Source organism: Bison bison, unplaced genomic scaffold (assembly GCF_000754665.1).
Source record: "Bison bison bison isolate TAMUID 2011002044 unplaced genomic scaffold, Bison_UMD1.0 scf7180017864519, whole genome shotgun sequence".
NCBI lineage: Eukaryota > Metazoa > Chordata > Mammalia > Artiodactyla > Bovidae > Bison > Bison bison.
Genome location: NW_011495072.1, coordinates 1,787,013 through 1,811,840, shown reverse-complemented (window position 1 = coordinate 1,811,840; position 24,828 = coordinate 1,787,013). Strand labels below are relative to the sequence as shown.

Here is a 24,828-nt window from a genome sequence, read left to right as displayed (position 1 = left end):
ACGTTTTAAAATTATCAACAACATTAATGTACACGCCCTTAACTCACGTCTGTTTACAAAGCTCTGTGAGGAGATGGAAGCAGAGCACACGTCTCCTCTAATACAGAATGAGATGACTTTCTAAAGGCAGATCACTGGTCAGAATTTTTGAGCTAAAAGAGCTGTTTCAGATATTTCTTTTAGAAAAACAGTCATTACTGGTAGCATATTTCAGTGACAGAGAATGGGTCGCAAAACTTGCTTACTTGTGTGACATATTCAACCTGCTCATCGAACTCCAACTCTCACTTCAGGGGAGAATGACAGCTGTGTTAGAGTCAGCAGATAAAGTGACCGTATTCAAAGCCAAACTGGGATGATGGCGATGATGCATGAACATTGGGATTTTTGACATGTTTCTAACATTAACAGAGATCTTGAAAGAGACAGAACCAGGGCCTTCTTTCTCCTAGTTGGTGCATGATCACCTATCTCAGCTTTCAAAAGAGTTTGTGATGAGTATTACTTTCTAATCACAAAAGACCCCCGAACTGGGAAGGAATGGATCGGTGACCCATCTGTGAATCAACTTTGTCTGTGTTAGAAGAGGATCAACCGCTTGAGGTTGCAAATGGCTGTGGTCTTGAAAGTATGTTTGGGACAACTTCCGATCTCCATACATTCTGGACTAAAGTTAAGGCAGAATATCCTGAGACTGCCACAAGAGCACTGAAAAGCCTGCTTCCATTTCCAACATCATATCTTCGCAAAGTAGGGTCTTCTTCAGTGACAGCAACCGAAACAAGATTACCAAGACTGGGCACAAGCAACAGACTTAACGTGGTAGACTATCTAGTTGCAGGAAAACAAGCTCAGGGCTCCCACTGACTCTGCATTATGGTGAGTTTTATAATTATCTCATTATATATCACAATGTAATACTAGTAAAAATAAAGTGCACAACAAATGTAATACACTTGAATCATCGCGAAACCATCCCTTTTCCCCGTTCGTGGAAAAACGCCTCTGGTTTGTTAACTACCAATCTACCCTTTCTTCCCACAACTTGGCAAGGGACTCCTCTGCTGCTGCTGCTAAGTCACTTCAGTCGTGTCCGACTCTGTGCGACCCCATAGACAGCAGCCCACTAGGCTCCCCTGTCCCTGGGATTCTCCAGGCAAGAACACTGGAGTGGGTTGCCATTTCCTTCTCCAATGCATCAAAGTGAAAAGTGAAAGGGAAGTCGCTCAGTCGTGTCTGACTCCGCGACCTCAGGGACTGCAGCCCACCAGGCTCCCCCGTCCATGGGATTTTTCAGGCAAGAGTATTGGAGTGGGTTGCCATTGCCTTCTCCGAGGGACTCCTCTAGGCTCCTTTTATTTCAGAAAAGGGAAAGTGAGGCTTAGCAAAGGATGGCTGCCCCTTCTCCCCTACCCATGGGTTAGGACTCCAGAAGCTCTAATGAAGGGGCTTCTTCAGGGTTGCGGGGGTAAGGCCACCGCGCCTTTGACTCCTGGCTTGACAAACCACAAACCCACCAAATTGAAGCAGCCATTCTGGGAGCCACCACCCCAGAGGGTGGAATCGTCCCGCCCCGCTGCGGCCCGCGTCTGCGCATTCCTACGCCCTCCTTACGCCTCCCCGAAGCTTTGTGGGAAATGTAGTCCGACTTCCTGGGGTGGCGGTGCCGCGAGGGGCGTCATCAGTCCGCAGGCTGCCTTGGCTCCTTCTGGGAGAGGGTGAGTGAAGGGGCCGCGGCGGGAAGCGCCCGCTCCGGAGGGTGCGCGGGGCCTTGGCGGGAGGCGTCTAGCGCAGCCAGGAGAGGCCCCTTAGGGGTGGGGCGGGCTGCTGATGGGCCGAGACCTTTTTGACCCAGCGCGGCGCCGGGCTTTTAACTCCAGGTGTGCCTCCTCTCGCCCTGGGAGCCCAGCCGGCGAGAACACCAAGAGCCGAGCGGTCGGGCGCGGTTCTTCGACCACCTGTCCCCCGAGTGGCGAGGGCAGAGAGCTCGGCTCAGGGGCCCAGCGTCGGAGGGCAAGTGAGGGGCCGAAGCCTCTGGAAGTCGCTCGGACCCTGGGTTCCTCCCCGTCGCGAGCTGTCCCCGGGACCCGCCGTGAAAATCTCGGGCGATTCTCGACCAAGGTGCGGGTCTCGGGGCTCCAGCTCCTGCCGTTTGTGTAAACCGCATCTCGGGACCGCCCTCAGTGGTTTCCGATTCCTGGGGCGCTGGCGCGGGCCCCGCTTCACTCCTCTCTCCGTAAGAATGGGGAGGGCCATCCTGTGCAGATTTCTACTTGAGGGAATCCTTTTCTTTCTTCTTTCTTTTAAAGCAGTTTTTTCCCTCTTACCAAAAATAAAAAAGTTCAGTATAGGACAACTAGAAGGTTCAGAGGAGCAAAAAGGGAAAAATCATTTGAAAACTGTCAACATCTGCATGTCTATGTACATAGAAAAGCTTTCTAAACAAATATGTGGATATTAGTATCCTTTTCTCCATTTACTTTAAAAAATGAGTTATGAAATACATGTGCGCGAATCTTAAGCTTCGTGATTTTTTTAATAAATATTTTTATCTGTGTAGTACAACTTAAGATGCGGAATAAAGTTTTTTTAGTTTAATATTTTGAAACCATCTACTTACACTAGTTTTTAAGAACAGCTAAGTCAGCTTATTAATGAATATGAGGAAAAGTAAGTCCGTGCCATGCTTAATCCTCTCTGTAGGGCTTAGTGTTCTTTCTCAGGGTTGTTGTGGGCTTTTTTTGATTGTTTGTTTAGTATTATAAACAATAAAGGCCATCTGGCTACATTTATCTTTGCATTCTTATCTCATTCTGTAAATCTTCTCAAGTGAAATTTCTAAATCATACTGTAAAGTTTTTGATAGCTTCTGTCCTGTTCTCTCTAGAACAGTAGTAGTTTATAAACATTGCAAGGTAAGGGTACCTTACTGACACACAGTTAAGTCTGAGTGTTACTGTTCTCTAACTTCCTGAGAGATGCAAACAGTAAGGTGCACCTATTTGCATTTTGAAAGCCAGTGAATATTTTTAGGCAGTTTGCATTGTGTTTTTAAATCGTGTGTCTGATACACAAATATATTTTCAATTTCTATGCAGAAATGTTGCCTTTTTATATGTTTGGACGTGCAAACCTTCCCTTCATGTTTGGGTCTTTGACATCATTGTTAGGGAGTCTTTTATTCCATATGTCACAAGATATTCATCTGCATTTTCTTCTAGTACTTTAGTTTCACTTTATGTGCAAATTTTTATTCTTTTCCAAATGGTAAGCTCTTGTTCTGAGTTATTGAATCATTCATCCTTTCTGTGGTGACCCAAGGACAAAAGAGCCGATAAAACCAAAGAGGGTCTTAGAATGCAGGAACAGAAAATCCGGACCCTTATCGTCCTTCCTTCCCCCATGTTGTAACTAATAATGGATTTCAGGTCCTCCTAAGCAGTATAGCCTGTCTCCCCTCCTACCCTATAGACAGAGGGTATTTGCCTTACTCTCCATCCCCCCGCCCACCCAGTAAATGACCCGCAAAACCCCATTCCACTCCTTGTACCCTGGGTATGAAAGTGGACTCAGGACCCCTGTTCAAGGTCGGTTCTCCCTTGAGCTGGCCCACTGTTCTAACAGCATCTCCCACTCTAATAAACTTTATTTCCCTCTCTTTCTGTCTCATATCTGGAAATTCTTTTCCAACCCACACTTGGACCACGACAGTTTTGGTGGCCCATATGGGGACCTTTAGGCCTCTTCCCCCACCTCCTCTCTTCTTTCTCATAGGGACCCTCTGCAAACAGGCAAGTGCTGTGGAAGCAACTGAAGAACTCTGGCCAGGGTTACCCTCTGGTGTGTTCCAAAGGCCCCACTGTTCACTGCACCCCAGTAGCAGCCTCCCAAATGGGTGAGGGTCTCTCCTTTGTCTTCTTTCCACCTGAGGACTAGGCCAACCAATATTGTGTGCATGGGTCAGGCACTTAAAAGCCATTAGGGCGCCTGCCACATGAAGACTCCCGTGTGAGGATAAGGGGGACACGGAACGGATCCGGCCACAAGGGCATCCGCCCGCAGCAAGACAATTTCCATGTGCCGTGTCAGGCACATAGTGATTGAAGGAAAACAGAGACCATTGTCCCCTGGCCACCGCCTCCCCAATAGGATTGTAAGGCATCTTCCTCTTCAGCCTTCTTTCCTGTCACTTTCACTTCTTTCCCTTTCAGTCCAGATTGATTTATAGGAGCCTAGGTGTTGCTTCTGAGCCATCCCAAGAGTAGCTTCCACGTTTCAAGGAATCGCCAGTGAGTCACCCAGTTGCTCCCAGGAATCTCTGTATATCTGGAATCCTCTCTCAGACTCACCCCTTGGCTACATTCTCAGAAACTGGAAAATTTTGACCCTGCAGAAGACCTGGCCCCAATACAAACTGGGGGACCCCAAAAAAATATGGCCTCTGAATGGCACACTAGCTTTTGCCAAAAGCAGGGAAAGGACTCAGAATTTCTTTATGTTCTGTTGCCTCCCTGTCTTCTGTCCCCCTCTGCCTCTCTCCGTCAGATTTCCTAGATGACCCCTACTCGACCTTTCATATCCACATGACCTCTTGGAAAGGATTCTGAGGTTCCCTTTGGTCCAGGTCTTTCCCTATATTCAAAAGCCTGAAGGATCAAAAACTCTCCTAACATTCTAAAGAATCCCCTTCTAACTACACTTATCTCTCAGGTGGGGAGGGAACCAAGCTTCCCCTACTCCTGAACATCCTAAAGAATTCCCTTCTAACTACTCTCGTTTCTCAGGATGGGGAAGGACCAAGCCTCCCCCTGCAAATTCCCTTAACCCTTCAAATTCTTCTGATGGGACAAAGACCTCACTTCCCATCAGAGGGACAATCCAACATTTTTATCAGCTGATCCTCCCCTGATATCAGAGTTAATTTGAGCACTATTTGGTCTATATTTTAGCTATAAAACTATGACTAAGCAACCCTCTCCAGTACTCTTGCCTGGAAAATCCCATGGATGGAGGAGCCTGGTAGGCTGCAGCCCATAGGGTCACGAAGAGTCGGACACGACTCTTCCTTTCACTTTTCATTTTCATGCATTGGAGAAGGAAATGGCAACCCACTACAGTATTCTTGCCTGGAGAATCCCAGGGACAGGGGAGCCTGGTGGGCTGCCGTCTATGGGGTCGCACAGAGTCAGACATGACAGAAGTGACTTAGCAGCAGCAGCAGCAGCAGCAGCTTATTAAAGGGCCTGCCTAGGGAAAAGCTTAAAGTTAACTCTTTCCATGTCCTTGAAATACACAGCCCACTTTACCTGAGACCTCAACCTTGGGCAAATTAGAATTTTTTAAAAAGGGGTTGGGGGGAGGAAATCAAAGAGACATTTTAAATCTCAAGTGGAAAACTGCGATCTCTGTATTTATGTATGTCTCAGTGTGTGTCTTTTGGGTTTTTTTGATAATGTTGCTGAAGTTGTACATGAGTTCTAATTTAATTGGCCTAAAGAAAAGTAAGCACTTACAAATCAAACAATTCTAAATACAAAGGAGGTTAACTTAAATGAATTTCAGATTCACGTGAACTGGGAAATATGCAATATTAAATATCTAGTATTAATGTTTGTTTGCTAATCTGATATAGACATATCTAAGAGTCATTAACATTAAGCATAATATTTCCTTTGTGCCTAGGTTTATTATAAGTTAAATATTGTTATATTGTTGTATCTGTTACAAGTTTGTCAACAAGAAAAGTACCTGTAGGGAAAAAAAAAAAAAAACTGAAAAATGTAAATGAGATATGAGCTTTTAGATAAACTAGTAAGAATAATTATACTTTAGAAATGTCTGTCTAAAACAGCAGTCTCTCTAGATTTTGGTAACCTGAATTTCTAGGGTTGTGCTAAACTAAGTGATGGAAGTTTATTGAATAGCTAGGTCATTTCCAAATAAACTAAGATTTTGAAACATTCATTACTGACCACTAACTTCCTCTTACAGAGAAACTAGTGATTTTGGACTTTGATTGAATAATGTTCGATGCCATCCTGAGATGTTCTCTAGAATTTTTTTTAGAATTTATCACTGGTATTTATGTTCACCAATCTATAGAATGCTAATATAAAGGTCAGTTCTTGGTTGCTTAAGGAAAGTAGGATGTGTGTTTTCAGTAAAGAAGGTGTGAGGAATGAAATTACATTTTATGAAGGAAAACGGAAGTAGGTCTGACTTACTGGTGACTGTTTCAGGATGGGAGAACAAAGTAATGGGTACAGAAAGTGATAAGAAGGTTTTATGGAAAGTGGACCCCAAGGGAAGAGTTTTGTTTTCTTGAGATGTTGAACTGCCTTTGGTAATGGATTTTATGTTTTTTTTTCCCTGAAGTGATCTGTTCTATGTTTACCTTTGAAATCTTTTGTTAACTTTGGCTAAGTGAATAACTGTTGTTTCACTGTGACTTATATGATCCTATCTGACTGAGTGTTATAAACCCTTTTGATATTTATTGAAAATACTTCCTAAATCATTTGACTTCTAGCTAACTTTGGGATGCTTCAGAGGGCCCCTGAGACATCCCAAAGAGAGATATTAAACTACCTGAGTTCATTTGACATGTTAAATTACATGGGAAGTATTGCTAGAAGAGTGATGAATCATCTCAGGTTATAGTGTATGGTTGATGTTACTAATACAGATATCCTAGAAATTAAGTGAAATTCATGAAAATCTGATATGTCCTGATAAAATATCATTATAATTCAAGTTATCATGTTACAAGTGTTACAAGTCACAGCAATGACCAGGCTCCATTGTCAATTGCAATTTAATCAGATTTTAAACATGCCTTCCATGGTTTCATCCTGATGCCTTTGCAAGAATCCTGCTACTTCAAGATTTATGGAAAAGACTTTTCTAAGATTAAGTGATAAACAAATTTTGTTTGTTATGTGGTAAACTGGTAACAGACTGGAATTTAGTCTACTCTCTATGTTAAGAGAACAAAGTTTTCCTAGAATGAAGTTTCTGATAACAGATTATCAATTTCTTTGCCTTTAAGTGGTTTATATTTGTTTTTAAAATCTTTTGTTACTTTGGTAAATAAACATTATTTAAGATTACGGTATATGTAGACAAAGCTCATTCTGCTTCTACAAAAAATAAGCCCTCACGGTTAGACTTTTGCTATCCTGATGTCCTTAAAACATGGCAACAGTCTACTCCTAAATTGGGGGATTAAAAATGGGTGACCAGTAGCTGTAAATCAAAGAGTCAGGGCTACGGGAAATCCAAGATGGCTGCTTGGCTTTTCGAGGCTGGCAAGTCTCATTTTTATTTGATGGGTTAAAGCCTTCCCTGCCTACAGGGCTAATGCCCTCACAATGACAAAAAAATTATATTTCACTTAATACTAAGTTCTAGTTTTGTTAATTAAAGTCTGTGTTTACTTCCGAGTTAGTTCCTTGTTGTTATATGATATTGCTAAAAGGTTTAATTAATTAAGTTATTAAAAAGGACACTCTAAGTTTGTTTCTAAAGCTTATCTCAGTAACCAATCTTTGAATAAAGGTCAGATGCTCCATGATGTACAACCAGGAGATTCACACCTGGCTATAATTATTTAACTAAGTCAGATGACCTGTGGTATACTGGACTCTACCTAACGAAAGTTCTTGACTTATACTTCTTACTTATGACCTTACTAATAACCGCTAGCTTTGTTATTTTCTCTGTTGCTTGTTTCAGATGATTGTTTCTTACATTACTAAATGTGTGACTGAGCCTGTGATAAAATGCTGATATGCAGTTCCATATAAGATCAATGATTATAATAATGTAACTCTAGATATGGGAAGAAGCAACAAGAGGGAATCATTTCCTGGACCAAGAGGCTAGTAAGACAGGTATGGTCCAGAGACTTTTGCTACTTGCAAGGTCTGGTCCCGTAACAGCACACTTGAGCAGACTGTTGCTGGGGTCCAGCCCCAGCAGGATCCAGGGGTGCCCTCAGGATGACGGCCTAGGCGATAAGGAAAGTAAAAAGAGAGAAAAAGAGGCTTGATCTTCCTTGATTAACACAGAAAGCCAATAAAGCTTCTGTGTTCCAAGGAGTCATCCTGAAAGAAGAACAGAGAGAGAAAAGGAGAGAAAAGGAAAAAAAGAACGACACGGGGAGACCAAGCTTCGGTGAGCGAGGCCCATAACTTTATTTTCAGAAGGAACTTTTATACCTTGACTTGTACATAGAGGGAAATGAAAGATGCAAAGTCATACAGAGTCAGCCCAAACATTACACCTGTTTTGTCTTTATCGAAACCAGGATTTTTTCTGCACACCTTTCCCATAAACAATGTTGTGTACAATATCTTCTGGCTTTGGAGGCCTGTGGACATTTTATGACCCTTTTTTGATATAGGCTGCTCACCCAGAAAACTTATCTTCCCTTGGAGTGTTTTTTCTTTATATTTCTAATCTATGTCAGCCTCAGAAAGTGCTAAACAGAGTTATATTCTCACAGAGCAAAGGTGCAGTAAGTCACAACAAAGAAAGAACCAATCAGCTCAAAGGTCTGATGTGGTGAATTCCAAGGCTGCTACTTGTTTTTCTCACATTCCAACTATGTTAACCAATGCACTCCCAGGTATACAATGGATAAGGGATATGGGAACTTGGCAGCAAGCATTGGCTCAACAATGAAACCCTTTACCAGTACTATCTATTTTAATAATGTTTTGTCTCTTAAAGGACTCTATGTTTATTAGGACTTTTAGAATGTTTTGGCTTCCTGTGCCTTTCAAGGTTGGGGAGTTGTGAACAATCATGTGTGTTAATTGCAAGAGTATGGATAAACCTGTCAGGCAAGCTAGAATGCCAACAGAGGGGTTAAAATAGAAATATTTCTTTCATGCTCAGGAGACTTATTAACCAAAGCCCTAAGTTGACTTTTTCCAGAGAAAGGTGGTCTGGGATAGCCCCCTGTTAATGTCAGAAGAGTTGGTGAAAGGCACAAAATAGTAAGACAGACAGATTCTGGTTTTGGGGTAGGTGCTCGAGCAGACTCAGGGGGTCCCTTGAGGCCTGATCCACCTTTGCCTGTCAGGTCTCTTCCGCATGACCTTTGTCATGGGTGGGATCTCCCATGGTGGCTCCCGGCAGACTGTCCGTGGAATCTTTGGTAGACTTGAGAATGAGCCTTCCCAGCACCGCGGGACACAACAGCCATGAAATGCCCCCAAAGCATAGTCAAATATGTGGCCATGTAGGGACCCTGCTGACTGGAAGCTGGCACCTGCCAGCTGCCTCTACAAAGATTACATCATGACCACTGCAAGCTGCTGGGCTTCAACACCCCCTGAAAGGAGTTCAGGGTGGAGATCATAAATAAGGCACTCTGCTCTGGGAAAAACCCAGAAGACCCGGCCTTCAGATGATCGGATGTTTTCAGGTAAAGATTCTATGAGCCCCAATTCTTGCATCTTCTCATACCCAGAGAAATACGAACGTCGCGAACCAGTGCCTAGTCCGGTCTCTCCTGGCTAGCTCCTCAGCAGCGTCTCTACTTCTGTTAATCTTTGGGCCACGCACCTCTAACTTCCGTGTTAAGTTTGTTTCTTCTAGAATACAAGACACCTCCAAGTAATAGTATGACAAGAATATACCCTGACCAACACCCAGACAATGCTGAAACAAGCCGCCTTATCATTCCGTGGACTCTCCTCTCCCTCTGTAAATGCACCCTGACAGAGAGCAGGCAAAAGGGAACCGAGAGCCCCATGACGACCCTGTACAGCCTGAAGAAGTCAGAGCAGTCATCGCCTCTTTTCCTTTGAGACTGGTTTCCAAAACTCCTGAGAAGGGAAATAGGTAGATAGTTAGATATGAGCAGGGTATCAACAGGGGCCAAAGAATTGGCCCTAAAAATAAAGAGAGGGGGGAATGTTGTAGCACAGGGACAAAAGAGCAGATAAAACCAAAGAGGGTCTTGGAATGCAGGAACAGAAAAACCAGACCCTTATTGTCCTTCCCTCTCCCATGTTGTAACTATTAATGGATTTCAGGTCCTCCTGAAATATATATAACCTGTCTCCCCTCCTACCCCTTAGAGAGAGAGGGTATTTGCCTTACTCTCCACCCACCCAGTATATGTGCCTCATCCCATCAGCAAATGACCCGCAAGACCCCCATCCCACGCCTTGCACCCTGGGTATAAAAGTGAACTAAGGACCCCTGTTCAAGGTTGGTTCTCCCTTGAGCTGGGCCACTGTTGTAACAGTGTCTCCCACTCTAATAAACTTTATTTCCCTCTCATTCTGTCTCATGTCTGGAAATTCTTTTCCAACCTGTGCTCACACCACGACATTTTCTTCATTGATGTGAACTGTCACATTTTTCCATATCCTGAATTCTTATGTATAAACTTTTTCCTGAACTGTTTGTGTTGCTAGGATTTTAGTGTATTCCACTGACCCTTTTCCCTGTTAGACTATAACATCCATGAGGGTAGAGAGTTTATTTTGTTTGCCCTAAGAATAGGTGCCTGGTACACAGTAGGTGGTCAACAGTATATCTGGTGAATGAGTGACTCTCCCTACGAAGTAACACTGTGTTCTGATTTTGTGTATGTGGTCAGTCAGGTCCAATTCTTTGTGATCCCGTGGACTATAGCCTACTAGGCTTCTCTGTCCATGGGATTTTCCTGGCAAGAATACTGGATTGGCTTGCCATTTCCTCCTCCAGGGAATTGTATAATATTTGGAGGGCAAGTTTGCTATTCCCTTTCAGAAATTTCCTGGCTATTGTTTAATAACACAATTAACTTTAAAAAAAATCATCTTTTCCGCAATTAACCTCTCAAGATTATTATTTAGGTATAACTTGGTTGGGAATGTGTTAAGTTCATAAATTAATTTCAAAGAAGTGACAACTTAGGATATTGTGACATCTTATCCAGGAAGATGGTATGTCTCTCTTTGTTCAGCTTTCTTTAAATAAGTTTAATCAGTAAATTAAATGGTATTTTTTTATGGTATTCTTCACATAAATACCATATACTTCTTACTTGGCTTATCTGTAGGTATTGTAGACAAAAAAAATTCACAACCTAAAAGTTGGGACTTATGTTTTATTCAGCAGAAATTTTTATGACCTCAAGCTCAAGCCTGGGAGGCAGCGTCTATCTCAAGAAACCCTGAGAAAACTGCTCTGAGGAGGCTGGGGAGGAGCCAGGGTATATAGGAGTTTTGCAACAAAGGGCAGGTAGTCTGAATGTCAAAAGATGATTGTTAATTAAAGAAAACTGGGTATCTCAAGGAATTGAGCACTTTTCTGTGTATGGGAAGATGCGATATGCTCCTTGGCTGCCTGGGGCCAGTGTCCTGTGTTTTCACAGCCTGAGTTTCCTCAAGGCTCACTCTGGGGAGGGGCTGAAGTCTGATGTCTGCTAGATGCCAGGTATCCTTTCTTTTCCTGAGTTCCCCTCCAGGCTCCCCAGCTCACTGGTGGCAGAAGCAACCCTGATAACTATAATATCCTTTGTTTACTGATGTGGCAGGCAATATTCCATTTCTCAGTAATTTTTTTTTTTTGGCAGGAGTCTTGTTTCTCACATTTTTTCCTTCCCTCAGCTCCATATTCTCTGGATCCTGCCAATCCCCTGGGAAGGACACCACAGGAAGGAAGGAGAAGGCAATGGCTGCTGGGCCTCTACTTTGGGGAGTTGAGGTAAGCTCAGCTTTCTCTCAGACCTCTCTCTTACTCCTTGCTCCTGTAGTGTAGGTAGGCCTCACCACAGAAAACAGAACGATTGAGGTCTCTGAATGTTGGGTGTTTTCCACAAAACCCTCCCTCGATGTCTCTCAGTTCTGTTCTCAGCTGCCAGTTCCTTATTCAGCTGGATGCCTTGGCCTGTTAATTTGTTGGTGCAGTTCAGGGGTCAAAAAAGGAACAGAAATCATGTGAGAGATGGTCCTTATAGGTGCTTATAGGGCTATGGACTCTCCAGGAACATAAAAGAGGTCACATTTCTACAGGAAACAGTCATGATGATTGTACATATATACGATAATAAGAAATTAAAAGATGCTTACTCCTTGGAAGGAAAGTTACGACCAACCTAGATAGCATATTCAAAAGCAGAGACATTACTTTGCCAACAAAGGTCCGTCTAGTCAAGGCTATGGTTTTTCCTGTGGTCATGTATGGATGTGAGAGTTGGACTGTGAAGAAAGCTGAGCACCGAAGAATTGATGCTTTTGAACTGTGGTGTTGGAGAAGACTCTTGAGAGTCCCTTGGACTGCAAGGAGATCCAACCAGTCCATTCTGAAGGAGATCAGTCCTGGAAGGAATGATGCTAAAGCTGAAACTCCAGTACTTTGGCCACCTCATGCGAAGAGTTGACTCATTGGAAAAGACTCTGATGCTGGGAGGGATTGGGGGCAGGAGGAGAAGGGGACGACAGAGGATGAGACGGCTGAATGGCATCACTGACTCGGATGTGAGTTTGAGTGAACTCCGGGAGTTGGTGATGGACAGGGAGGCCTGGCATGCTGCAATTCATGGGGTTGCAAAGAGTCGGACATGACTGAGCGACTGAACTAAACTGAACTGAACTGAATGATAATAAGAACAAGTACAGTTAAGTACCCAGGTTGTCAGAGTTCCAGGACCCAGGTTTTCCACAGTTCAGGAGAAAGAGAAGATCAGTGTGGTGACCAGAAGTAGGGTTGAGTAGGGATATGTAGAGAGGATTTGCTGTAGTGAAGTCAGAGTATCTGAAGTTTAAATTCCAAATATTATTTAACAGCTGCACTGTGTTGGGTGAGTGACGTGACTTCCTTAAGCATTAGTTCCTCATGGTGATGACAGAAATAACAGCATTAACTGAGTGGTTGCCACATACTTGACAGTGATAAGAATTTCACTGGACTTGTTTCATTTAATAATACCTACTTCATAGGTGTGGTGAGAGTTCAAATGAAATAAAGTAAAAAGAGCCCAGCATTGGTTCCTGGAATGTTGAAAGTACTAGCTCAGTTGTAGGCATTCTTAATATTATTCCAGACACTAGGTGTTTTAGAGTTTGTCAACTGAAAAAAAATGCACAACATGAGAATTGTGAGTTAAGTTTTATTTGGGGCAAAATGAGGACTGAAGGCAGCATTTCAGAAAGCTCTTAGAAACTGCTCCAAAGAGGTAGGGGGGAAGGTTAATATGTATGTAATTTGGGGAAGGGGAGTACATGCAATCAAGCACTTTTTTTTTTTTTTTTTCAGAAGGTTACTGCTAGTCACATGGAGCAGATGGATTTTAGTGCTTTTCTAGATATGACAGGATGCAAGAACTGGGCTCATAATATTGTCTCCTGAAAATAAAGACCTGTCTAAAGACCTGTTCTGCCAGTTTTCCCAGAAGACAGATGCTTCATTCCTGATCTCCACCCTGAACTCTTTTCAGGGGGTGTTGAAGGTCAGCACTTGCAGCAGCTCGTGTGTAGAGGTGGATGGCAAGTACCAATTTGTAGGTGACAAGTTTTACAGGTGGAGTGAAGGTAGCAAGGGACTGGAAGTAAGAGGGCATCAGAGACAAAGTTGGGGTCAAATACCAGGAAGGAGGAGTTTGTGTGTTGGGTGGGGTAGTAGGCCTGAGAGTAGAGGAGGAGTCAGAGAAATTTAAATAAGGGAGTTGGCATGATGAAAGCTTTTCTGAGAAGAAGCAGAAAAAATCAGAGGAAAAAGGTGAATAAGGAGCCTAGGCTAGTTTTGCTGTGAGAGATTGCTTGAAATGGATGCTACTAGTTTTTGCTAGAACTTGAAGTTGTTGCTTCTCTGGAAAAGGAAGTAAGACATCAGGAGGATTTGACCCAGGAAACTCTTAAGTTCTTAGGTGTTTTTTTTGTTTTACTTTTTAAGTTTAGGTATAGTTAACCTTGTCTGCCACCCTAAAGGACTTGTGGTGTTTTGTCTAGTCATAAGGTCATATGTTCGGAGTCTCTTGAATATGTCACTTGGTTATTTATAAAAGGAGCCAGTCTAAAGACTTCATGAAGACAAGCGTTGACTGTCATGATTTCTCTTTGTACTACTTTCTCTCCTCAGTGTTATCAAGCTCAGTTTTAAAAGGAAATATAATTCACAAAAATAGGTACTATCAGAGAATTTCTGGAGAGGAGGAAGATTTAAAGGGGGAAGCACTCAGAAGATTTTAGTTGACAAAGGCTTCAGTTTGGTTGTCAATAGCCTTGATTTTATTTTATTTAGTTAAAATGCATGCATGTGGCATGCTAAGTTGCTTCAGTCATATCTGGCTCTTCGCAACGCTATGGACTACTGTAGCCTCCCAGCTCCTCAGTCCATAGGGTTCTCCAAGCAAGAATACTGTGTTGAGTTGTCATGCCCTCCTCCAGGGGATCTTCCTGACCCAGGGATTAAACCTGTGTCTCCAGTGACTCCTGCATTGCAGGCAGATTCTTTACTGCTGAGCCATCAGGGAAGCCCATTTAGTTTAATAGTGCTAACTAACTTTATTTTTCACTTATCATTTACATAAAATAACCCAGTTAAAGCATACAATTCACTGAGTTTTGACAAATTTGTGCACCAACATCACCAGTGCCCCAGTCAAGCTATAGAACATTGTCCTCACGCCAGAAAGTATCCTCACCTGTTTCCTATCCACAGCTCCCATCCCAGGTTCCTACACAAAACTCCCATCCCAGGCAATCACTGGTTTGATTTCTAAATACTTAAGTGTTTGTTTCCTAAAGTTAAGGACCCTGTTTCATGTCCTTACACTGATACAATTCTGTTAGCTGATCTGCCGACCTTAGTCCTGTTTTGCCACAAATGTCCTTTATCTGATCCAGGAACGAATCCAGTTCTCACCTGGCATCTAAATGTCCTGTCTCCTTAGTCTCCCTTAATCTGGAACAGTTTCTCAGTCTTTGTCTTTGATGACCTTGACACTTTCAAAGAGTATAGTGATTGATTTAGGATGTATCAGTGCAGTGTTAGAGCTGTATTCCTTCTTTCATCTTTCCTAATATTTCCATCTTTCCTATATTAACCAGTTATGTGACTGTGAATTGCCCAAGTATAACTTGCATTTGCCTTTAAGTTTTATCCTCTTTTTCTGAATATAAATATTAAGCATATAGTTGTAAAAAAAATTAAGGTGATAAGGTTATAAGATATACTTCTAGGTCTCAAATCCTCAAAAATGACTGTGGATGTACATTCTTCTAGCCTTTTAAGATGCCTTTTTGTGTCCTTTGTCCATTTTTATGTTGTTTATATATAAAAGAAATGGATATTAGTCCTTTGCCATAAATCGCCATTCTTGTTCCCTGTCATTCAGCTTTCTTTTAAACTTTTTTTGTTTTTTAATTTTATTTTATTTTTAAACTTTACAATATTGTATTAGTTTTGCCAAATATCGAAATGAATCCGCCACAGGTATACCTGTGTTCCCCATCCTGAACCCTCCTCCTCCTCCCTCCTCATACCCTCCCTCTGGGTCGTCCCAGTGCACCAGCCCCAAGCATCCAGTATCGTGCATCGAACCTGGAGTGGCGACTCGTTTCATACATGATATTATACATGTTTCAATGCCATTCTCCCAATTAAACTTTTTTTGTAATCTTCAGCTACAAATAAAGTTTTACGCAGTTAACATTTCTTTTCCTTTGTTTGGCTTTGGAATTATTGCTATGAAAGGTTTTCTGTAGCCTAAGTTTATAGAAATACTCTTCTACATTTTCTATTGGTTTTTATCATTTTAAATTTAGTTTCTTGAGCTATCTGGAATTTATTGTACACATGTGAGGTTGGAATCTAACTTCATTTAATGTGTGGTGAGGCATTTCATCATCCATCCTTTCATTAAACAGATTTTTAACACCTGCCTACCATGTGCTAAGCAATGTTCTGGATGATGGGAAGGTAGTAGAGAATGAAACGGACAAAGCCCTTTCCTCCTTGATTTTCTCTTCTAGAAAGAGAAGGCAGCAATGAAGAAGAAATATTACTGAGGATGTTGTTACATGCTGTGGTCACCAGACAGTAGGGTAGCCTGGCTGAGTGTGACACGGTGTCTGCTTTAGCCAGGCAGAACTAGGTTGGCACGTTTGAGGAGATGGCATTCAAACTGTTGTACACCTATTGAAATAATATATTGAGTGCTCTGCTTATTCTTGAAAGATTTGAGATACTACCTAAATTTACACTAAATTAGATATACTAAATTAGATAACACTAAATTTATATATGTATATAAAATGTTTACATATAACAGATACATATACATACACACTTGAGTTTATTTTTCTGAATTCTGTTCTGTTGCTCTATTTCTACTGTAGTACCACTCTATTTTATTTGTTTTAGAATTTTCTTTGTTAGTTTATAAAGAACATCCCAACCTCCTTTGGTTACTGTACTGTTCATCTACATTTATCCTTAGGTCAAATTTTATTAACTATTATCAAGTTCAACAGAAATCGTTAAAAAATATGCAGTTTTGATTTGGGTTCACTAACTATATAAATTTGAGGAAGATTACCATCTTTACAATATTTATTCTTCCTATTGAGTGAAAAAAAATTACCTTTCTTTTTATTCAGATCTTTCATTATGGTTTTTGTTAACTTTCATCATGAGGATCTTGCTTATTCCTCGTAAGTGTATTCTGAGGTGTTTCAATTTTTGTTCTATGGTGATTGTAATTTAACCAGAGTTGTGACTTGGTTAAAAAAAATTAAGACTGGGTTGCTGAGAGTTATATCTGAAAACATGGTGCTCCTGTGGTGTCTAAAACTTTATCACTGTTGTATCTTCTTTATAAAGTATATTTTCATTATTAAAATATTCCTGTTTATTCCATTTGATATTTGGCCTTTTTAAAGGATAACAATATCAAAAAACTCAGTGTTTTATATTTGAGGAAACCTGCATGAAGGAGATAAACCCATGAAGTTGCTTATTTCAAATACCATGATTTACCATGAGCTTAATGTAGTGCTGGGGAGAAAAAAAAACCCATAATAAGTGGAAAGGAGAAAGGGAGAAAACATCTTAAGAGATTAGCAACAAATACATTTTATGACTGGTACAGTTAAGTTTCACTGTAGCTTTTTAAAATGGCTTTCTATACTAATCTACCCAGGGTTCCATAGTGTGCTTCATAGTAGGGACAAGCTCTGCGGCCTGAGGCAGGAGTGGAGGGGGTAGTAGGTTCTGCACTTTAGGGAATGAGAAGAATCTAGGAAGGTAGAGAAGACCAACATAACCCATCAGAGTCTAAATTTGGGCTTTTAATTTTGTCTTATTATTAACTTATTGAAAGTAGGTTAATTTTTTTGAAAGAATATCATTTATTATTGCTTTTTAATGCATTTTTTTAAATGAATTTTATTATTATTATTTTTTAAATTTTTGGGCTGCATTGGGTCTTTGTGGCTGCACGTGGCTTTTTCTAGTTGTGGTGATCACAGTCTGCTGTCTAGCTGGAGGGCGTGGGCTTCTCATTATGGTGGCTTCTCATTGCCGTGCACAGGCTCCAGGGCATGCAGACTTCAGTAGTTGCAGTGCCTGGGCTCAGTAGTTACAGCGTGTGGGCTTAGATGCTCCACGGCATGTAGAATCTTTCCGGACCAAGCATTGAACCTGTGTCCCCTGCATTGATAGGTGGATTCTTAACCACTGGACCACCAGGGAAGCCCAGAAAGAGGGTATCATATTTATGGTCTATTACCTTTTTCACAAAGGGGCTTATATTTTACTTCCACATATATTCTACCTTATCTGTTTGATACAGTCTCCTCCCTGTTTTTTATTTGCTTTTGCCTGCTGTATCTTGTCTGTGTGTGTGCGTGCTCAGTTGCTCAGTCATGTCTGACTCTTTGTTACCCTATGGACTGTAGCCCACCAGGCTCCTCTGTCCATAGGATTCTGTAAGCAAGAATACTGGAGTAGGTTGCCGTTTCCTCCTCCAGGGGATCTTCCCGATCCAGAGGTTGAACCTGCATCTCCTATATCTCCTGCATTACTGGCAGATTCTTTACCACTGAGCCACCTGGGAAGCCTATGTCTTTTCTCTAGCATCCCCACTTTTTAAAACTTTTTGGTTTGTGTTTTATGTGTGTCTCTTACATGTATGTATGTGTTAGTTGTTCAGTTGCGACTGACTCTTTGCAGCCCCATGGACTATAGCCCGCCAGGCTCCTCTGTCCATGTAATTATCCAAGGTCTTTTGTATGTGTCATATAATTGTATTTTAAGCCAATTTTACTGCTTTTCTCTTTTAATAGATAAAGCCAACCCATTTACATTTGTTGTTATACATGTATTGACTCTTTCTTTTGTTATTTAATGATTTATCATTGTTATGCTTTCTTGTTTCTTCCCCTTTCTTTAGAACATTTTTCAAACTGATGATTTTTCTCATTTCTTTTTTTCCTTTCATAAAACGGAATTTCTGCCATGTATTTATATACTACTAGTAGCTACTTTTGGTGACAGAGGATAAGATGGTTGGATGGTATCACTGATTCAGTGGACATGAACTTGGGCAAACCCTGGGAGATGGTGAAGGACAGGGAAGCCAGGCGTGTTACGGTCCATGGGTTTGCGAAGAGTCTGACATGACTTGGCAACTGAACAACAAGTAGTTTTTACTTTTCTCGACAATATTTGTCAGTAATTTTTAACATGTTTTTGTTATTTTGATATGTTGATTTAAAAGTACTAGGAGAAAATAAATAATGAGGTAGAAAGAAATATAGTAAACTCTGTGCCTCAGGGTTGACACTTTTTCTAGAGTTCATAGCCAGTAGGATGTAAAATATCCAAATTGCTTGGAAATTGGTTTCATTCCATCTCTGAACTCATCAGTCCTTTTCTCTCTTTTGCCTATTCACATATTACAGTGCTCTCTGTCCTTAAATGCAACCTTTTCCATTGCTTTATTTCCACAACTTATTCCTTACTTCTTTTCATACAGTTTTTTTTTTTTTCTCATCTTTACAAAAAGTTTGAAGTAATTTCATCTGGCTGCTTCTGATTCCTCATCTTCCATTTATTGTTTTATCCACTGTAAGCTGACTTCTTCCTTCATTCTTCTGAAATTAGCTAATTTTCAAATCAGACATTCTTTTCAACCATCAAGCTATTTGACCTACCTGACTTCTGATAGTGTTGACTAGCCCCTCTTCCTTGAAACCCCTTTCCCCCCGAGTTTCAGTCCTGAGTCTCTTTCCATCTCCCTTTCTGTCTTTCTCTCACTCTTACGCTTGCTGAGAGTTTCTGGGATCTTTTCTTGGCCTTCTGACAACATGAGGAGTTGGATGGCCTTGGGTTCAAGCTGTATGACTTGAATGTACTAACCTTTTTGATCCTCAGATTCCTCATCGGTAAAACGATGACTTTAATTCTATCACTTTGGCAGGTTGTCCTTTGGGTTAAATGAGCTGAGGCATATGAATCTCCTCTTGGTACAAAACTGAGTACAAGTTGAGTTATCATTTAGTGTAACTGCCACTCAGTTAGTGTTCCCTCTTGTATTAGTTAGGGTTCTCCAGAGAAAGAGAACCAACAGGATATATGTAGATATACAGAGAGGTTATGAGGAGTTGGCTCACACAGTTATGGAGGATGAAGAGTTCCCATGACCTTCCATCTGTACTGCAGAGGGCCCAGGAAAGCCAGTGCTTCAGTCCCACTCCAAACCAAGGGGTGTGAGATCCAGTGACTGAGGATCTAAGTCCTGGTCTGAGTCTGAAGGCTCAAGAACTAAGAGAGCTATGTTGAAGGGCTGGAGAAGTTGGCTATCTCTGCTCAAGCAGAGAGAGCAAATTCATCTTTCTTCAGCCTTTTTGTTCTGTGTGGGCCCTCAGTGGGTTGGATGATGCCCTTCCACCTTTTTGTTACTCAATCTACCTATTAAAATGGGAGCACTCTCACAGAAATACCCAGAAATAATGCTTTACCAACTCTTGGATCATACCTTAGCCCAGTCAAGTTGACATGTGAAATTAACCATCACACTTATCAAACATAGTGATTTCTTACAGAGTTTTATTTCCTCGTCTAAGAGATGGAAAACAAGGCCCAAATGGGCTTGTAAGTTTGAAATGCCATTTTCAAGTCAAGCTGGGTGTTTTGTTGGTTGTCTCACAGACCAGCCACATTCTAGATTTATCCTATTTATACATGATTTCCCCCCATTAACTGGAGTTTCCACCCAGTTATTGTAAAGCCTAAAATTCCATGTGCTGTCTCTACAACTTTGAGCCTTAGGGAGCTCCAGAGACCTAGCTGTGAGTTCCCTTGCTCTCACTGGATATGCTCCCACCTAGTGGGAAGGGCTCCCCACCCAACTGGCTCCCGTCAGTCTGGCCAGGTACACTTGTACTAATCCTCAGCCTAATGGTTTTTTATCTTCCTACCAGCTTGAAAATGTTTAAACAAGCCAATCATATTTTCCCATGGTAGCCAAGGGTCACATTGCCCTCCTGTCAGTATAAAGCCTGCCTCCCACAGCCCATGCTGGCTCACTGTTTCTGAGTATGACCACCAAATGGTCTTGCATGGTGTGGCGTGTCCTCCCCCAGGTTGTGAGAATATGTGACTAATAACTGTTGTCAGTCTCTTCTGTCCAGTGCTGTGTGTCATATATTTGGTCATCTTATGCTATTTAGGGTGGGGAATCCATCCTTTCATCAGTGGGGTAAATAGGATACAATCAGAATACCATCTACTCTTCTCCACTGCTAATCTAGAGCAGCCTTCAATGTCTTTCCCTATTACTCCTTATGTCTGTCCCTGATTGTTTCATAATAATGTCTGTTGCAGATATTCAGTTTCTTTTGGAAGGTAACATTTTCTCTCACAGATCTCTTTATCCTATCCTGTCTAATGCTGCTTGTTTTTTGCTATTTTTGTTTTACTTCCCTCAGAGGTGTTATTGGCATAATTTTTTTTTAAGCAGGAATTTATAGTTTCAGGATTCAAGGATGTGTCTGCGGACTTCACCTGGGAGGAGCAGATCCATCTAGATTCTCCTCAGAGGAACCTGTATGGGGAAGTGATGCTGAGAAACTATAGGAACCTGGTTTCACTGGGTAAGGACTTCTTGTAACTCAAAACCTACCTATTACCATCTTTCCTACCACTGACAGCTTGTACAGCCTCTGGAATTTTTGAATTTGTACTTGAAATCCTGATACTACAGGACATTATTTTAGGGTAGTTCCTTGGTGTCCTCTCAAGGTGAAAGGTCTTTTCTGTAGAGAATGTAAAAATGGGAAATCTAAGAAGCCACATACTTCCAGAAGCCCTGAAAAGGAAGGGATAAGACATACTGGGAGTGATTTTTATGCTCAGTTCAGAACTCAAATGTAGTGTTTTTCTTCCTAAGCAGGACATCAGCTTTCCAAACCTAATGTGATTTCTCAGCTGGGTTGAGAACTGAACCTGATGACAAAAGAACATCCTGGGTGCATCTCCCCAGGTAAGGATCAGGCTGCAAATACTTGTTTTATGAGTGTCGCCTTGGGGAGAAACCACTTCAGAGGTCCCTGAGTCTCTTGAGACCTGTACCATTTGCTGTGTGTTTGTATTTGTCTAACAGTGTGAATATATACCCTATGTCCTCTGTGTTGTTACTGGGTAGCACTTGTTGGTACTTCACACTTGACTGGATAGGCCTTCTTTGAGGTTACTTGGTGGTGTGTGTGTTTTACAGGTGGACCCTGCTTGGCTTTCCACTTTTTCTCTTCTTCTGTGTAACTGGGTCAGATTAGAAGGATAAAGTCCAGTTCATGCATATCTTTTGCTTTCACAGTAGAGCTTCCTGCCCATAGGCCTTTGATCTCTTGGTTCACTGTTATTTCTGCTCTGGTAATTTTGATCAACCCGACAAGTGGATTCTCAGACTGTAGTTTCCTGTCCTCTGCCTCTCATTGCTTCCAGGCCACTTTATCTGGGATAAGAAATGGGATCAGTGAAAACAAAGTCTTGAGTGGTTACAAGGCCTTTCCTCCTGCCCCATTTCAAGCAGTTCAACAGATTCTCCCCTACCTGCCTCTACCACTAGTTCTTATTTTCAAGGAATGGGTATTTAGAAAAGGGTAGGGCCCTTTAGGATTCTCTTCCCTAAACAGAGTGAGAAAATCACAGGCTTCTTGGGCAGAAGGGAGGAGCTCTTTGAGATTGTGCCATCCTCCCTTGAGAGTTTAAGTTTCAAGTGTGTTCTGATACTTTATCTTCCAGACAAATATGTACCCTAAGGGTAGTTTATATACATTAATTTACTTAGTCCTTATGAGATTATTTGCATCCTCATTTTATATCTGTGAAACTCAGATTCAGAGAAACAAGTAAGTACTTAAGATGCTAAGTGTTAACAGCTAGTGTTTAAAAACAAGTTTGTCTGCCTCCAGTGTAAACAATCTTTTCACTATGTCACACTACTATGTTTTATGAGGATTTAATATCAGAATTATAGGCAGCCTGCAGAAGAGAAGAAACTGCTGGTAAATCTGCTATGGCTTCCTAATCCCAACTTCTCTGTATATCTTCTCTTAGTTCCATCTTCCTTTTTTAGCCTTGTCCAACAGTTGGTGATTTCAGTATCTGTCCCTCCTGCATATAGGCTCACTCTTTCCTCTGCTTACCTGCTTCTAGTTCCTCTGTTATTTATCGGTGGCTCACTGTTCTTTCCCTACCTTCCAATTCTCTTCCTAATTATAGGGACATCCTTGGAAGCTCTCAAATGTGCCATATAGTTATTCTCAGTTGCATTCTCTTATTCCCATCTTATACAGGTTTCAATCTAGTATAGAAACAATTTTGAATTTTTATTTTTTTCAGACTGGAAGACCAAGACTTGAAACAAAAGAGTCAACTACGAAGCCCAAGTTCTTGAAGATTTATCTTATGGGGTAATAATGGAAAGGGAAGGTCTCTGGCATTCTTCTTTAGGGGAAACCTGGGAACCTGATAATTGGTTAGAGGGGCAACAGGAAAACCAGGATAGACATTTGGGCCAAGTGCACATTACCCATAAGGAAACCCTCACTGAGCGAAGGACATGTGGAGGTAATGAACTTGAAAGATGCTCCAGTCAGGGTTCAATCATTGATATACAACAAACTATTCCTGTGGGGAAAAGTCCTCACAACTGGAATTCACATGGAAAAGACACTAAACAAAATGCTGAATTAATTAAAACTCAAAGAATATTTGCCGGAGAGAAAGTCTATGAATGTAATGAGTGTGGGAAAACCTTCAGCCAGAGTTCGTCTCTTCTTAAGCACCAGAGAATTCATACGGGGGAGAAACCCTATAAGTGTAATGTATGTGAGAAGCACTTCATTGAACGTTCCTCACTTACTGTACATCAAAGAATTCATACTGGAGAGAAACCCTACAAATGTAATGAATGTGGGAAAACCTTCAGTCAGAGCATGAACCTTACTGTTCATCAAAGAACTCATACTGGAGAGAAACCATATCAATGTAAAGAGTGTGGAAAAGCTTTCCGCAAGAATTCATCCCTTATTCAACATGAAAGGATTCATACTGGAGAGAAACCCTACAAATGTAATGAATGTGGTAAAGCTTTTACCCAAAGTATGAATCTCACAGTGCATCAAAGAACTCACACAGGAGAAAAACCCTATGAATGTAATGAATGTGGAAAAGCCTTCAGTCAAAGTATGCATCTTACTGTACATCAGAGAAGTCATACTGGAGAAAAACCCTATGAGTGTAGTGAATGTGGAAAAGCCTTTAGTAAGAGCTCAGCTCTTACCCTGCATCAGCGAAATCATACTGGAGAAAAACCCTACAAATGTAACAAATGTGGGAAATCCTTTAGCCAAAGTACATACCTTATAGAGCATCAGAGACTTCATTCTGGAGTAAAACCTTTTGAATGTAATCAGTGTGGGAAAGCTTTCAGTAAGAATTCGTCTCTTACTCAACATCGGAGAATTCATACTGGAGAGAAACCTTATGAGTGTATGGTATGTGGAAAACATTTCACTGGGCGATCATCCCTTACTGTACATCAGGTTATTCATACTGGAGAGAAGCCTTATGAATGCAGTGAATGTGGAAAGGCCTTCAGCCAGAGTGCATACCTTATTGAGCATCAAAGAATTCATACTGGTGAGAAGCCCTATGAATGCGATCAGTGTGGAAAAGCCTTCATTAAGAATTCATCCCTTATAGTGCACCAGAGAACTCATACAGGAGAGAAACCCTATCAGTGTAATGAATGTGGAAAAGCCTTCAGTCGGAGTACAAATCTTACACGGCATCAGAGAACTCATACGTGAGGAAAACATGGGACCCTTCATCATGATTAACTCTTCAGTGGTAATCAGATAAATCATGTAATATAGAAACCTAATAAATGTAATGATCCCAGTAATTTTTTAGTTGTATAATATACCATGTCAGAAAATACAGACCACTGCAGAGAAACCACATAAAAGTGGAGAGAAATCTTGATTCAGAAAGTAAAACTTACTTTATACCAGAACGTTTAAATAACTAATGTTCTAAGCAGTGAGGATTCATGCTGAAGATAAGTTCTATTGTATTATACTGCAGATTCTCCTTTGGACATCAGAGACTTCACACTGGAGAGAAAATGTGAGAGTGCTTAACTGGACAGCCCAAAGACCTGGTATGTAGTCCTGATCTGCTACTAACTTGGACAAGTCACTTACTTTCACCAGGTCCCAGTGTCCTTATTTGGTAAATGAGGGATTTTTAGATTTAGAAGGCTCCAAGATCGCTACAATCTACAATCCCATAAATATAATGAATGCTTGAAAA

At 41.3% G+C, this 24,828-nt stretch overlaps 2 protein-coding genes across 2 annotated transcripts in view; both read left to right on the top strand.

Annotated features, from left to right (window-relative positions):
* The first annotated feature begins 1,628 nt into the window (after window positions 1-1,628).
* On the top strand, window positions 1,629-24,828 carry ZFP2 (ZFP2 zinc finger protein). The gene is made up of 5 exons (XM_010830701.1): window positions 1,629-1,718; window positions 11,613-11,709; window positions 20,979-21,101; window positions 21,401-21,490; window positions 22,852-24,828. The coding sequence occupies exon 5, from the start codon at window positions 22,929-22,931 to the stop codon at window positions 24,321-24,323; it is 1,395 nt and encodes a 464-aa protein (XP_010829003.1). The 5' UTR covers window positions 1,629-1,718; window positions 11,613-11,709; window positions 20,979-21,101; window positions 21,401-21,490; window positions 22,852-22,928; the 3' UTR covers window positions 24,324-24,828.
* Window positions 21,471-24,828, top strand: part of ZNF454 (zinc finger protein 454) — a 31,450-nt gene continuing 28,092 nt past the window's right edge. The window contains exons 1-3 of the mRNA XM_010830703.1: window positions 21,471-21,490; window positions 22,852-22,922; window positions 24,601-24,676. The gene's annotated coding sequence lies outside the window, so the exon portion shown is untranslated. The remainder of the gene's footprint in view (window positions 21,491-22,851; window positions 22,923-24,600; window positions 24,677-24,828) is intronic.